Source organism: Sminthopsis crassicaudata, chromosome 1 (assembly GCF_048593235.1).
Source record: "Sminthopsis crassicaudata isolate SCR6 chromosome 1, ASM4859323v1, whole genome shotgun sequence".
Taxonomy (NCBI): domain Eukaryota; kingdom Metazoa; phylum Chordata; class Mammalia; order Dasyuromorphia; family Dasyuridae; genus Sminthopsis; species Sminthopsis crassicaudata.
The window spans coordinates 348891567-348906183 of record NC_133617.1 but is presented as its reverse complement, the minus strand read 5'-3'; the positions used below and the strand labels follow the sequence as shown (position 1 = coordinate 348906183).

Sequence of the window (14617 nt, the reverse complement as noted above, 5' to 3'; positions counted from 1 at the left end):
GAGGAGGAGAAGGAGGAGGAGGAGGAGGAGGAGGAGGAGGAGGAGGGGGAGGAGAAAGAAGATCTATCTTGTGAGACAGTGGTCAAAGATCGTGAAGGAAGGTGTTTGAGTGTGTGAAATGAGAAGGAAAGTAGAAAAAAAGAGCTCTCATTGAATGACTTCAATTATTTTTTTCTATGAAACATGAAGTTAGTAAAGCTGTTAGAATGAGGAAAATGGTGCCATAATGCTATTGGAGGTTTGAGAGAGCATGAAAAGATATTGTAGTGAGTGGGAGAGTGACTTTTAAAAAAAAGGTAATTCAAAAGGAATGCTATACTATAAGAAGAATACAAGTGAGATTATGTAATAAAAAATTTTAGTGGACCTATATACATGATTTACAGACTTTTCATCAGGCATTTAATGAAATGGCATAGTAATAAAATTAGCAGCAAATAATTTCCCCCCCACCCCCAAACCCCTAGGTGCCTTCCCCCACAAACATATGCAGCATCATTGAAAAGACTGCATATAAAGAAACATATAGGGAATATGTGTGAAGGCAGAGAAGCAAGTTATACCCAGGCAGCAAAATAATAACCTTTGCTACTTTCATAACCACATTTCTATATAAATGGAGTTAGCTCAGAGTAATTTTGGAGCACTCCCTTACAAATAGACTACTGATAGCTCACACACTTCATAGATGCCTTTGAAATGAACACAGACAAAATCCCCAGGACTTAATGGAACCTTGGGATGAACTTATAGGATGACATGAAGAAAAGTCACAAAGAGTGGGCAGGCAGGACTGGGTGATAATTTATACAGTTGGAGGAATGCCCACATTGATGAGATCACAGTTACAGCTAAAAAAAGGGGAAAATATCTCTTCCAAAAGAAATATTTCCTTGCCATCCATCTTACCTACAATTGTTCCCACTATATAACAGAACCTTGCCATCTACCTCCCTGCAGAGCCATACTCTTGGATCGAACCTTCTCAATTCTAGAACTCCCACCTAGAGTCTGCATTGTACTAATTAGTAAGTATATTACTTAATCTACTGTATCTAACCAGCTCCAGCCATTTATATATTTCACCCTAGTAATTTTTTTTTTTTATGGTCATCTGCCTGGTTCAATATACCCTTTAGAGGGACCAATGGACTTGGACAACCATCTTACTATCCTGATATCCCTAGAATATACTTTCTAGTTATAGAATCATAATTGCATTGTATTTCTATGCTTTCTGAAAGAGCATGAGAATCAGTTCCTTTATAGCTCTAATTTCCTCATTTGTGCTTCCTTAAACCATCTCTCCCCTTCCCTCTTCTTGGTTACCTCTCATCTATGTATGTTGTCCCCCTTTATTAGAGTGTTATATGCTTGAAGGAAAGGACTGTCTCACTTTTATGTTTGTATGTCCAGCACTTAGCACAGTACTTGGATATAGTTAGTGCTTATCAAATGCTTTTCCATTTATTTATTCATTAACCCATTCATCTTGGATATTCTGGGATCTCTTCTATTCAGAAGATTCTACATTTGTAAGAAAGAGTTTTCATCCTATTTATGGTTAGCTTAAGGCTGTTTATACTGTATACAGGACATAGAACCTAGGGGAACGTGCTTGAAAGCAGAGGTCAGAGAGGTCCTTCTGAAATTAAAACAAGAATTTAGCTATAAGTTACCAATTAACTGCATTCTATTTTTTAAAAACCATGAAATTCAACAGAGGGTGCATTTGGTAGTCACTTCAGTATATGATCTGTTGTCCCATTTGTTTTTTCAGACAAGGTGGCCCTGGGTAAATAGCTCTATCTCCCCTTCAGTCAGAATAATTCAATGCAAAAGCAGTCTCACAGAGACAACATCCTCAGTGTCAATAATGATGTCCAGTGTTCTAGCAATAGATACACTTTCAGGGGATTCTAAAGATGATGAACGACCTAAATGGGACAACAAATTCCAGTACATCTTAAGCTGTATTGGATTTGCTGTAGGGCTGGGAAATATATGGAGATTCCCATATTTGTGTCAGACTTATGGAGGAGGTGAGTATATATTGCTTCCATTGTAGGTTTTTCACATTGTGATTGAATTTTATGATGTATATATACCTCATTATTTGTGGATGATGGACCAATAACAATTTTCTTAGTGTAGGAACATTATAAGTTGTTGGGAGCTTGTTGTTCGAAGATTGATTTTATAAAAAAAAAAAATTCTCTCCAATTGTATTGATATATTTTACTTTCTAAATTGCTTTAAAAATGGAGATGTCTTAAAATTTTAGATTTCTCTGGAAATAACTTCCTGAAATAATAAGAAACATCAGCACAGAACTGTTTTCTAAGCAAAGTTTAGAAGTGGGTTCAGCTAGATGGTAGAGAGGATAGGGTAGATTTGGAGTCAGAAACCTCTCAGTTTTAAATCCAACTTAAGACACTTACTAGCTGTGTGCTCCTGGACAAGTTACTTAATTTATTTTTTTGCTTCATTTTTCTCATCTGTAAAAATGGGGATAATAATAGTATCTACTTCAGAGGATTGTTGTGAAAATCAAATGAGATAAAAATAAAGTGCTTTGTAAATCTTAAAACACAATATAGATGTAGGCTATTATTTTTAATAGTATGATTTGATACCTTGGTCACTGGGATGCTTTTCAGGAAATGGTGAATTATGGTGTCAACTATCCTTTCTATAGGGTTTTAAATTAAGTACTCATGAAGCAAGTTAGTTGTTTTTTTTTTTTTTTTAATTACTTTTCCTTAAATTAGGGAAGGTGCCATGGTAAATCCTTCGGGAGTCCATGATCCAGTAAATCAAATTTGTACTTTGTCTAAAATTTCTATGGTGACTCTGTTCTATCTCACTAGATTCATAACCATACTTTATATCAATGCCTTGTTGAGAAAAATGCTATTTTTTAGTAAAATGATAAAATAAGTAACATCAAAGAACTTTGTATTTGTACATTGCACACATAGAGAGCAAGTTTAAAAGAAATAAATTTCAAATTTGGTATATTTCTCATTAATTATCAAAAGTTGTCAATTACTATTTAGTCTAACTCTGGTTTTATTTCCCAGACTGGTTTAGAACACATTCTAATACAATGAATTCTTCTCTTGAAAAGACCTTTCCTAGAGTTTCAGGACAATTTTGCATCAGGTTTTTGTAGTTTCCTTTGTAGTTTAATAAAAACACAAACTTCCTTCCCCAATGCTCATAATGGTGCAGAAGTAATCTTGCTTTAGAAGGATATGCACAAGCTCTGTCAGGACTACTAAGCAAGAAAGAATTTAAGTACAAGTACAAAAACTAATGAAATATCCTTTATCCAAGGTACACATGATAGGATTAAGTAATGAAGTAATGTATGTAAAGCCTTTTGGAAGTTTTACAATTGAGTAAATGTGAACTATCATTATTATTATTGCCATTGTTAAGTGATTGATTATTAGGATGCAATCCTAAACTCAATCATAATAATAATACATCATCTCAATTATGATGCTTAATTTTTGCCTTATAGCCTAAGTTCCTAGTGAATGATAAATGTTTATTGAATGAATGTTGAATGAATGATCAGTGTAATACAGATACGAAGGGAAGTAGTAAAAAAATCACACATGTATTTATAATATTATAGATAGATATCTATCTACACATATATTTACATACATATGTATGTATGTGTGTGTAAATATATATATATTTTACTCAAGCCCTCTTACTATAAATTTAGTGTTCTTTCAACCAAGCCATAGTGATATGGCAAAAAATAACAATAGCCTTTATTATATCACTAATATTTTAAATGGTGGTAGTGATATAGTCCGAGACAAATGGCATTCCTTGGTTTGGATATATAATATTACAAATGAATTTAACCATTTGGTAATATTTAAGAATAGTCAAAACCTTCATATAATACTGGAACTAGCCTCAGTCATGTCTTATTTGGGAATAGTATATTCAGTGCTGAATTGTCATGATAGATAGCAAAATAAGAGGTTGTATTGTCTTTTGTGATTTAAATAACAATCCAAAATAGGTTTAAGATAAAAAAGGGATTTAATTAAGCTAATCAGAGCATTTAGAATAGATTATAATGATAGGTTCCATTGATTTTTACCTTTTTTCTCCCTTCTTCCCATTAAAAAAAGAAAGCTTCCATCATTTAGCAGAGTGGCTGGCACAAAGTAAGCACTTAATAAATGACTGTTGATGTGTTGATTTGTGTCAAAATAGCAAACATATTAGAGTAGGGGGTCTTGATCTTTTTGTGCCATGGACTCCTTATGAAATCTACAGATCTTTTCTCTAATAATGTTCTTAAATAATTGAAAGAAATACTCAATTTCAATCAGTCAGTTAGCATTTACTAAGCACCTACTATGTGGTAAGTACTGTGCTAATTATCAGGAATGTAAAGAAAGGCAAACACCAGACCCTGCTATCAAGGAGAACTCTAATGGGAGAGATAACAGGGGAAGAAAACTATTTATGAACAAGACATAGACCTTCATGCATATATGATAAAACAATCAACAGAGAGAAGGCATTAGAATTAAAAGGGATCAAGAAAAATTCATATAGAAGTTGGGGTTTTAGCTGAGACTTGAAGAAAGTCAGGGAAGCCAGGAAGCAGAGATGAGGGGGAGCATTTCAGGAATGGGAGAGCCAGTGAAAATGCTCAGTTTAGAGATGAAGCGTCTTGTGTAATGATGATCCTATGTAAGGATCATCAAGGAGAACATCTCCGGATCACAGAGTAAAGTGTAAGAAAATCCAAGGCTTTGAGGGGGGAGGGGGGAAATCATGAAAAGCTTTAAATTACAAAAGGAAGATTTAAAATTTGATCGTGGAGATGATGGTGAACTACTCCTATTAGAAGTTAGTGAACAAAAGATGTGACCTAATTTTTCATTGAGACACAGACCTTTTGAAATCTACCCACAGATTCTTGGGAGACCAGGTGTCTATGGATCCCTGGATTAGCACCTCCTTTTTTTCTTACCTAAGCCTCCTTTTTGGATGACTTCATTAGAGAATTGACTCACAAGTAGGTTTGGCTCTTCTAGATTGGTATCCATGAAAAAGATCATAGGAATGAGGGTTAGCATGTTCTTTCATTTTTTATATGATTTTTCTTGCACAACCTGATGAATATAGAAATATGTTTAGAAGAATTGCACATCCAATGTTTGTTTGCTTTCTTGGGGAACAGGGAGGAGGATGGGGGAGAAAAGAATTTGGAACACTAGGAAGGGAGAGGGAGAAAAAGTTGGAATACAAGGTTTTACAAAGGTGAATGTAGAAAATTATTTTTAGATGTATTTGGAAAAATAAAATACTATAATAAAAAAAAGAAGAAGAAATGGGGAAAAGGGAAATGAGATCTAGAAGGGACCCCTCATTTTAAATGATACAGCCCCCTCATTTTAAATTTAAAGAAGCTGAAACTGGATGAGGTGATGATGATTGTCCTAGTTACAGGTGATAAGTAGTTTTTTCATCTATAGTATTTGGCATCAGTCTGTGGAAGGATATCTTATTAGACATTTTGAAAGCCTCCCCAGGAAAGCCAGTCTTTTTGGATAGCCACTGATATCAGAACCCCAATCAGCTATTTATGTTAAGTAGTTTTCCCTCTCCCATCGGTTTATTTGTTTTTTCCCCCTTAAAAAGCAGTTTTTAAATATGTGTTACTATGTAAGTGAGCATACAAAAAAAAGTACTTTCAATAGTTTGCCCAGTGGTTCCATCTTTGGGAATTATGTGAGCCTATAGGACTTGAAGGTTCCAATAAGCTTACTGAAAAACTTTGAGAGTTGTTGCATCTACCATCTCTAGCTATGTTATAGTGTCCTTGAAAAAAATATGATCTATAGTATATTCATTGAAGCTTTTGAGAATAACCATAGTACAATGTCCCTGGGACACCTGTTGAACACCACCATTCATCATTATCCCCTAATTAGAGTTATAACTGGAGACCGGAGGCAAAAGGGTCTTTTGTGACTTAGTTTTTTGTTTTGTTTTGTTTTGTTTTAGTATCTAAACCAACAGTTTAGCCTTTTTGTTGTATCCTGGAGTTATTCTGGAGTTACTTATCTATCTCCTCATTAAACATAGTAGTGTGATCAGTTATAGTTGCACACACTGTACTTTGACTCTAACATAGTGATGTCATTTTAGTCCTCTTCAAGAATGAAGAACAACATCCAATCATAGAAACCTATTTACATATATCTATTGAGAAAGAAGTTGCATAGTAGAGTATAGTAATAGTGGAATAAGAGGCACTAGTTGAAATCCTGTCTCTGACATATAATGTTTGTGTGACTCTTGGCAAGTCATGTGAATTCCCATCACTTTAAGCAATTTTCTAAGAATAAATGTTCTTTTCTATTATTTTTGTAGTAAACAAAGCTTCCATTTAGAGAACTTGCAGCAATTTTTGATCATGTTCATAAATACATATTTGAACTCTTTGTATTTAAGAAGTATATGCTAATAGTTTTTTTTCTTTCTTCTCTCTCATATATATGTGTCTAAAGGGAGACTTGTAATCACCTTTCCTTTTCTTTTCTATTAATTCTCCATCTCCTTTCAAGTGGACTCAGATAGCTCTGTAGGAGAAAGTGATGTTGATGACTTTGCATAGTTCTCCCTCACTTAAATTCAATTTACTTGTACATCATGGCATCACCTTCCTGTGTGAAGGACAAACAATAACCCTAACAACACTATGCTCAAAAAAGTTCTGACTCAGGATGCTCGTTTAAAAGGTCAACTCAAAATTAATTTAATTCTTATTATGTACTTGATACTCTGATAAGAGCTAGGGATATAAAGGTTAAACTGAAACAGATCCTGACCTCAAGGAACTTAAATTCACCAAGTATAGTGTATATCTGAATTTCCTTAACTGGAAAGAGGATTCTCCACCCCTGCATAAGCACTTGAAGAAATGAACATTGACTAAAGGATAGTGTTTCTTTTATCTTACAGAAAATGGAAAATCATAGGAGCATGGACTTAAGAGTTGAAAAGAACCTTTTACACTAACTAGTCCAATTCCTTGATTTTACAGAAGAGAAAAATGAGACTCAAAAATTTATATAGCTAGCAAGTGAAAGAATAAAGATTTAACTCATCTTATGACCTCAAGTTCAGCTCTGAATTTCATTTCTATTTCTATTGCATCACTCTGCCAGTCAGTTATCTATGCACAGATCCTGCAAGCATAAACATTCATGATTTCTCATAACTTACCTTCAGAAGGGAATGCACTTAGGATTGTTTTTGGGACAGTGCTCTGCTATTTTTGAGAACTGCTCCAAATATACCCCCAGTTTTCCCTGAATTCAGAAGAAATTGACCAAATATGGACAGAGATAAAATCTTAGTAAATGTCTCAAATACACAATCTGTCACACACAATTTACCATTTGGAATTCCCAAATGTTTTGTAAGTGAAGTCAATGACTTTTTCAGCGACCATTAAGTTATACACATATTAAGATTCTGTGTATACAGAAATCCATTAATGGCATCATATTTTGATCATCTCCTTCTTTGAAACTTTCTTCCTTGGTCTAGATAACTCCATTCTGACCTCCTTGCTCTTATTGCTATACTCTCTGTTAGTGGTCTCTGAAATAGGGCAAGAACTTAAGGGTATGGGAACAACCAATTTGAAGGCTGAGAAGATGGGTCCTAACTCCTCCCATCATCCTCCTTAAAGGAACTCCTCTATTTTGTTAAAAAAAAAAATACAGCCATCCATCTTCATTCCATTATACCTCAAAACTCCTTCACTTTTTTTAAAATTATTATTGACTCCTTTGCTTAGTCTCTAAGAAAGAGGCAGCTCTTTCCCTCCCAATATTTCAACATTTTAATTTAAAATTTTGAGTTTCAAATTCTAATCCTCCCTTCCTTTTCTCCTCCCTGAGACAATAAGTAATCAGATATAGGTGAAATTATGTAAAACATTTCCATAAAAGTGATCATAAACATGAAGAAATGAAAGAAAAAAAGAGAAAGTAAAAAATAGCATGCTTCAGTCTGTATTTAATCAATATCAGTTCTTTCTTTAGAGGTAAATAGTATGTTTCACCCTTCGTCCTTTGAGATTGTCTTGAATCATTGTATTGTTGATAATAAAGCACTATCAATTTTTTAAAGAAAAATTTTATGTTCCCTTTACTATTTATCAGTTCATGTAATTTCTTTCAGTTTTTTTCTGAAATTGTCCTACTTGTCATTTCTTATAGCACAATAGCATCCCATTATAGTATTTTGCCACAGTTTATTTAGCCATTCCCAAATTGATGGACATCCCTTTGATTTCCAGTTTTTAGGCACCACAAAAAAAAAAAAAAAGCTGCTATAAATATTTTTGTAGAGGCGGCTTTTTTAATTGCTGAGGTCAATCACTTTATTTGCCCCCCCTTAATGTTAACCCTAATGTCTTCTCTAGTAATTTGACCCTTTCATCATTTTATATCATTACTATCTTCTTATCTACTATGTTCTTTAATACTATTTACAAATAGTAAATCCTTAAAAAATAAAAACAAAACCTTTCACTTTTCCTTAATATTTCTTCATATTATCAACTGTGTATTTCACAGCTATCCTCCCTTGCATAGCCAGACTTTTAGAAAGAGTCATTTGCAGTCATTGCCTCCATTTTCTCACTGTCCACTTATTTCTTAACTCTTACAATCTCACTACTCACTTTATCACTTGACTGAATATGTTCTTTCCAAAGTTATGAATCATCTTTGAAGTGCAAACTCAAATGACCTTTTTCAGTCCTTATTCTACCTTACTACTTCTTCTTCTTCTTCTTTTGGAAAATACTATACTTTAATCTGCATTAAGTCCCCACAATTCTCTCTCTGGGTGTAAATGGCATTTTCCATTGCAAGTCCATTGGAACTAAAATGGATCACCACATTTCTGAGAAGAGGTAGGTGTAGATCATCACATGATCCTGCTTTTACTGTGTACAATGTTCTCCAGGTTATGCTCACTTCATTCAGTATCAGTACATGTAAGTCTTTCCAGGCTTTTCTGAAATCAGCCTGCTCATCATTTCGTATAGAATAATAATATTCCATTACATTCATATACCGTAAACTTAAGCCATTCTCCAATTGATGAGCATCCATTCAATAAGAACCATGCATCCTGCCCAAATGATGATGCATTTGGTTCTATAACCCATCAGTACCAATATCTTGGACAAGTAATAAAGATAGTTAGTAAGCCAGGTCCAGAGAATTCACTAAAAAAGAGAGAATAGTATGGGTTTTATTTAGGAAAAAAATGATCTAAAGTTTTCAGCATACAAAACTGCTCTTTGATATTAAAACCCATTGTTAATATTAATATTATTTTAGTCTTGCTCTATGTAGTCTTCATGTGAGATAATCTGAAATAAAAATTTCAGATAACTTAAGGGTCATAGAGTGATGTATGATCGTTACAGCAATTAGATGGCACAGTGGGTAGATAGAATATTTTAATTGAATTCAGGAATTCGTATCTTCCTGAGTTCAAATATGGCCTTATACACTTATCAGTTGTGTGAAACTGGGAAAATCACTCAACCCTATTTGCCTCAGTTTCCCCATCTGTAAAACAAATTGAAGGAGAAAATGGCAAATCTCACTTTAATATCTCTGCCAAGAAAACTCCAAATGGAGCCACAAAGAGTCAGACATGATTGAAGAAACTGAACAATAGCAATAAATGGTAGTTAAAAGGAACAATTGAATCCTGTCAATGAAGAACTATACAAAAGGAACATATACCATATACATACATATATATATATATATATGTATATATATATATATATATGGCAAATGTAAGATTGGAAAAGGAGGCTGACGAGTTAATGTTCTACTTTAACTTCTATATAATTTTTAATATTGCTGACACCTCCCTTTTTTAAGATAGTCTCTCTTCCCTTGGCTTCTAAGATAATACTCTCCCCTGTTTGTTTTTCTTCTTCTACTTGTCTGAATACTCCCCAGGACCTTTTGGTGAATCATTATTCATCTCCCATCTGTGCATTGTGGGTACTGTGCAGTAGGTCACCCCAGGTGTGTCCTAGCTCCTTTTCTCTTTTTTCTTTACTCTCAGTGATTTCATCAGTCACCACATGTTCAATGATTTTTTTTTAAAATTGATTTTATTTTTAAGTCTTCATTTTATCTCTCCCCTCCTCCTCTCCCCACCAACTGAGAAAGCAAGAAAAATAAAATCTGTTATAAATGTTTATAATTAAGCAATATAAAGACTTACATTGGCCATTTCCAAGTAGATGTTATTGTACACACACACACACACACACACACACACACACACACACATCTGGTCAGATAACTACACTCTGAGTTCCTCACTTTTATATGGAAGGTGAGAATCATATTTCATCATGAGTTCTCTAGAATCATAGTTGTTTGTCTCTCCAATATTGTACTATTATATAAATTGTTATTCTAGTTCTGATCATTAAACTTTTGATTCAATTCATACAAATATTCCAAGTTTCTCTGAAAATTTTCCCTACATTTTTACAGCACAATAGTATTCCATCACATCTATTTACCATAATTTGTTCAACTATTCCAATAAATGGAAACTCCCTCAGTTTCCAATGGAAACTTCCCTCAATTGTCACCACGAAAAGAGATGCTATTAAAAAGTGAGCTCCTTGAAAGTAGGGTTTTTTTTTTTTTTGGCCTTTCTTTGTATTGGAAGATCTTAATACAACATATTGCACAGAATAAGTACTTTATAAATGTTTGTTGACTAATTTATAGCAAATTTTATTGTAAATATGTGTTCTTTCCCTTTTTTTGTTTTAATTATTTTTGAAGGTGCTATATTATCTAGCATTCTGACTTCAAAGAATTTTTGTTATTATTCAGTTATTTCAGTTAGGTTCAATTTCATGACTCCATTTTGGGGTTTTCTTGGCAAAACTACTTGAATGGTTTGCTATTTCCTTCTCCAGTTCATTTTACAGGTGAGGAAACTGAGACAAACAAGATTAAATAACTTGGTCAGGGAACACAATTGATGAGTATCTAAGCCCAGATTTAAAGTCAGGAAAATGAAATCTTCTTGACTTCAGGTCCAGCACTCTATGCACTGTGCCACTTCCACCATTCTAGCTTAAAGGGTATGCACAATTAAATAGCTTTTGAGACCAGTTCCAAATTGCTTTCAAGAATAATTGAATTACAAGATAACTCCAAAGGACTCTATCTCCAAAGGAAAAACTGATAGAGTCTGAGTGCAGATTGAAGCTTACTACTTTTCACTTTCTGTATTTTTAAAATATTTTACCCCTTTTGAGTCTATGTTTTTTTCACAAAAAAATCAATGTGCTAATGTGTTTTGTATATGTTTATATATATAATATGCTCAATGATACATCTCTTATAACTCTTATGCAGTTGTTTACTGTCTCAAGGAAGGGGGAAGTAAAAGAGAGAGAGAGAAAATTCAGAACTCAAAAATTTTTTTAAATGAATGTTAATAATTGTCTTTACATGTGATTCTTTTCAATAATGAGATGATTGAGGACAGTTTCAATGATCTTGTGATAAAGAGAACCATTTACATCCAGAGTAAGGACTGTACGAACTGTAGGAGTGTGGATCACAACAAAGAATTTTCATACTTTTTGTGGTTATTTGCTTTCATTTTGTTTTCTTTCTTATCTTTTTCCTTTTTGATCTGATTTTTCTTGTACAGGATGATAATTGTATAAATATGTATACATATATTGGATTTAACACATATATTTTAACATGTTTAACTTATACTTGACATCTAGGGGAGGGAGTAGGAGAAAGGAGGGAAAAATTTGGAACACAAGGTTTTGCAAGGGTCAATGCTAAAAAAAGTATCCATGCATATGCTTTGAAAATAAAAAGCTTTAATTTTAAAAAGAGAGAGAGAAAATTATCTTTACATATAACTTGGGAAAATAAAATATTTTTAAAAAATTATTGCTGAAAAAAAAGAATTGGATAACCTCAAAGTTCCATCATAAATTCAATGATCATCTCCACTACCAAATGACTAGATGACTACCAAATTTATATATCCAATTCTAATATCTCTCCTGAAATGTAGTACTATATCAACAACTGTCTGCTTAATATATCCTCCTGGCTATCAGCACCAGAATGTCCAAAATGAAACTCATCTACCCCTTCCCTCCTAAAAAACCTTACCCCCTCCTATTAACATTCCTATTTATGTTGAATATACCACCATCCATCTAGTAATTCCAATTTATAACCTCAGATTTGTCCTTCACTCTTCTGTCTTTTTGCCCTTTTCCTCAAGCAGTTATCAGATTTGCTTGTTTTTTAAGTCTCCTACAGCATCTCTCAAATATATCCTTTAATCTCTGCTCACATGGTCACCAACTTCCTTCAAATCCCTCACCTGGACTATGTAATAAGAACATACCTGCTTTATTCTCCAATGTGTTTGAGATCTGACCATGTTGCCCCTTCGCTTGATATCTTCAGTGGATCCCTATTACCTCTAGTATAAAGTACAACTTCCTCAGCCTGGCATTTACAATCCTCCCCAATCAGATTCCCACCAACCTTTTCAAGAATTATTTCTTTCTCCTTTCTTTATTTCATATTACTCCCCTGTGTTTGGGGCAGCTAGATGGGGCCATTATACTCAGAGCTCTGTGTCTGGAGTTAGAAAGACTTATCTTCCAGAGTTCAAACCTGGTTTCTGATACTTCCTAGCTGTGTGACCCTACACAAATCATTTAATCCTGTTTGCCTCAGTTTCTTTACCTGTAAAATGAGCTGGAGCAGTAAATGGCAAACCAATCCAGTATATTTATCAAGAAAACCCCAAATGAGGTCATTAAGAGTTGTACACAACGGAACAACAGTCAGGCAAACTGTCCTACTTGCAGTCCTCAAATTAGACATTCCATTAATTATCCATTACTCTATGGAGAAGGCCAGGTGGCTCAGTGGATAGAGCACTGGGTCTAGAGTCAGGAAGATCTGAATGCAAATCCAGCCTCAGACACTAGGCAAACCATTTAACCTCTGTTTGTTTTAACCCACTGGACAAAGAAATGGCAAACTATTCTAGTATCTTTGTCAAGAAAATCCCTGTATAAAGTGATGAAGAGTCAGACACAACTAACAACTCTGTCCAGGCGGTCTGGGATTCACTCCTTCTCTCTCTTAAAATCATTAATATCCTAAGATTAAGATTCAATTCAGGTGTCACTTGCTAATCAATCTCCCTCAGCCCCATCCCAATCATCTCCATTATTAGTACTCTTTCTTCTTCCTGAAATGGCCTTGTATTTATTTTTGCGTGTATGTGTTATATCCACCCAATAACATACAAGATCCTCAAGACAAGAACTGCTCCATTTTTTTTCCATTGTTGCATCCTATACAGCACTCTGCCTTTGAACATTGTGAACTCATAAAAAATGTTTCTGGGATTAAAATGTAAATTGAATTAAGTACTACACCAAGCTTTCTCCTAGTCTAAGGTTGCGTAGAATGGAAGTAGATACAAGCCAGAAAAAGCCAGAATCAGCCAGAATCATCGACCTATGTCACAGCTGTTTGTGTACAAGTCAGATTTTAAGACAGAAGACTGGGAAAATGCTGCACATATATTTTTGGATGGTTTTCCTATTTGTGTTTTCCTGTATTGCATGTGTTTCTAGGGAAGTCTTAGCGATTGGGCTAAGCTATAAAGCAATCAAGGTTTGGGCATTGAATACACACCAAAAAATCCATTTTACAAGAACATGATGGGAGAGATATGACTAGAAATCAGTTGATATGAAAAAGCTCTGGGGATTTTAATGGATTTCAGACACAACATGAGTCAACATTTGATGATATCGGTCAATATCTTTAATATCTTCCTAGAAAGAGTAATTGAACAAAAACAGGACATGGGAAGCAAAACTTCCACTGTTCTCTGACCTGGTCTAACTTTACCAGAAATATTATATTCAGTTCTGAGGATTTAAGAAAGATTTTGAAAAGTTGGAGTTTGTCCAGAGAAGGGATATCATGATAGGATGGGAACTGGAAGTCAAGCCAGGTTAGGCTCAGAGGGAGGAAATGGGATGATGTGGATAGGCTGAAGAAAATGATATTTAGGGAGCATCTACAAGTGGTCTTCAAACGTGAACTTTTTCTTGTTAGCTTTAGGGGCCAGGACTAGAGACAATAAGTGAAAGTGGTTATAGGTGAGGGAAGGGCAATGTTGCAAGAAGAAAAGAGTCCTCTGTTATGGATGTGAGAGTTATTTCAGGCCTTAAACTCTCACACCCATATCTTAAGACAAGAATGAATGGATAAAGCATTTATTAAGCACCTACTACACATACATATATATGTACATATGTGTGTATATATATGAATATGCATATATAATATGCTAAATATATCTGGAGGTAGATGCTATTATTTCCCAAATTTCACAGCTGAGGACACTGAGACAGAGATAAATGCCTTGCCCAGGGTCACATAGCTAATAGATGTTTAAAAGTAGATTGGACTTCAGG

General features: G+C 34.2%; 1 protein-coding gene across 1 annotated transcript in view; it reads left to right on the top strand.

Moving 5' to 3' along the window:
* The first annotated feature begins 1730 nt into the window (after positions 1 to 1730).
* The window catches only part of SLC6A18 (solute carrier family 6 member 18), a 67906-nt gene continuing 55019 nt past the window's right edge, over positions 1731 to 14617 (top strand). The window contains exon 1 of the mRNA XM_074279168.1: positions 1731 to 2042. Within this exon, the coding sequence (XP_074135269.1) occupies positions 1877 to 2042 (166 nt within the window). The 5' untranslated portion in view covers positions 1731 to 1876. The remainder of the gene's footprint in view (positions 2043 to 14617) is intronic.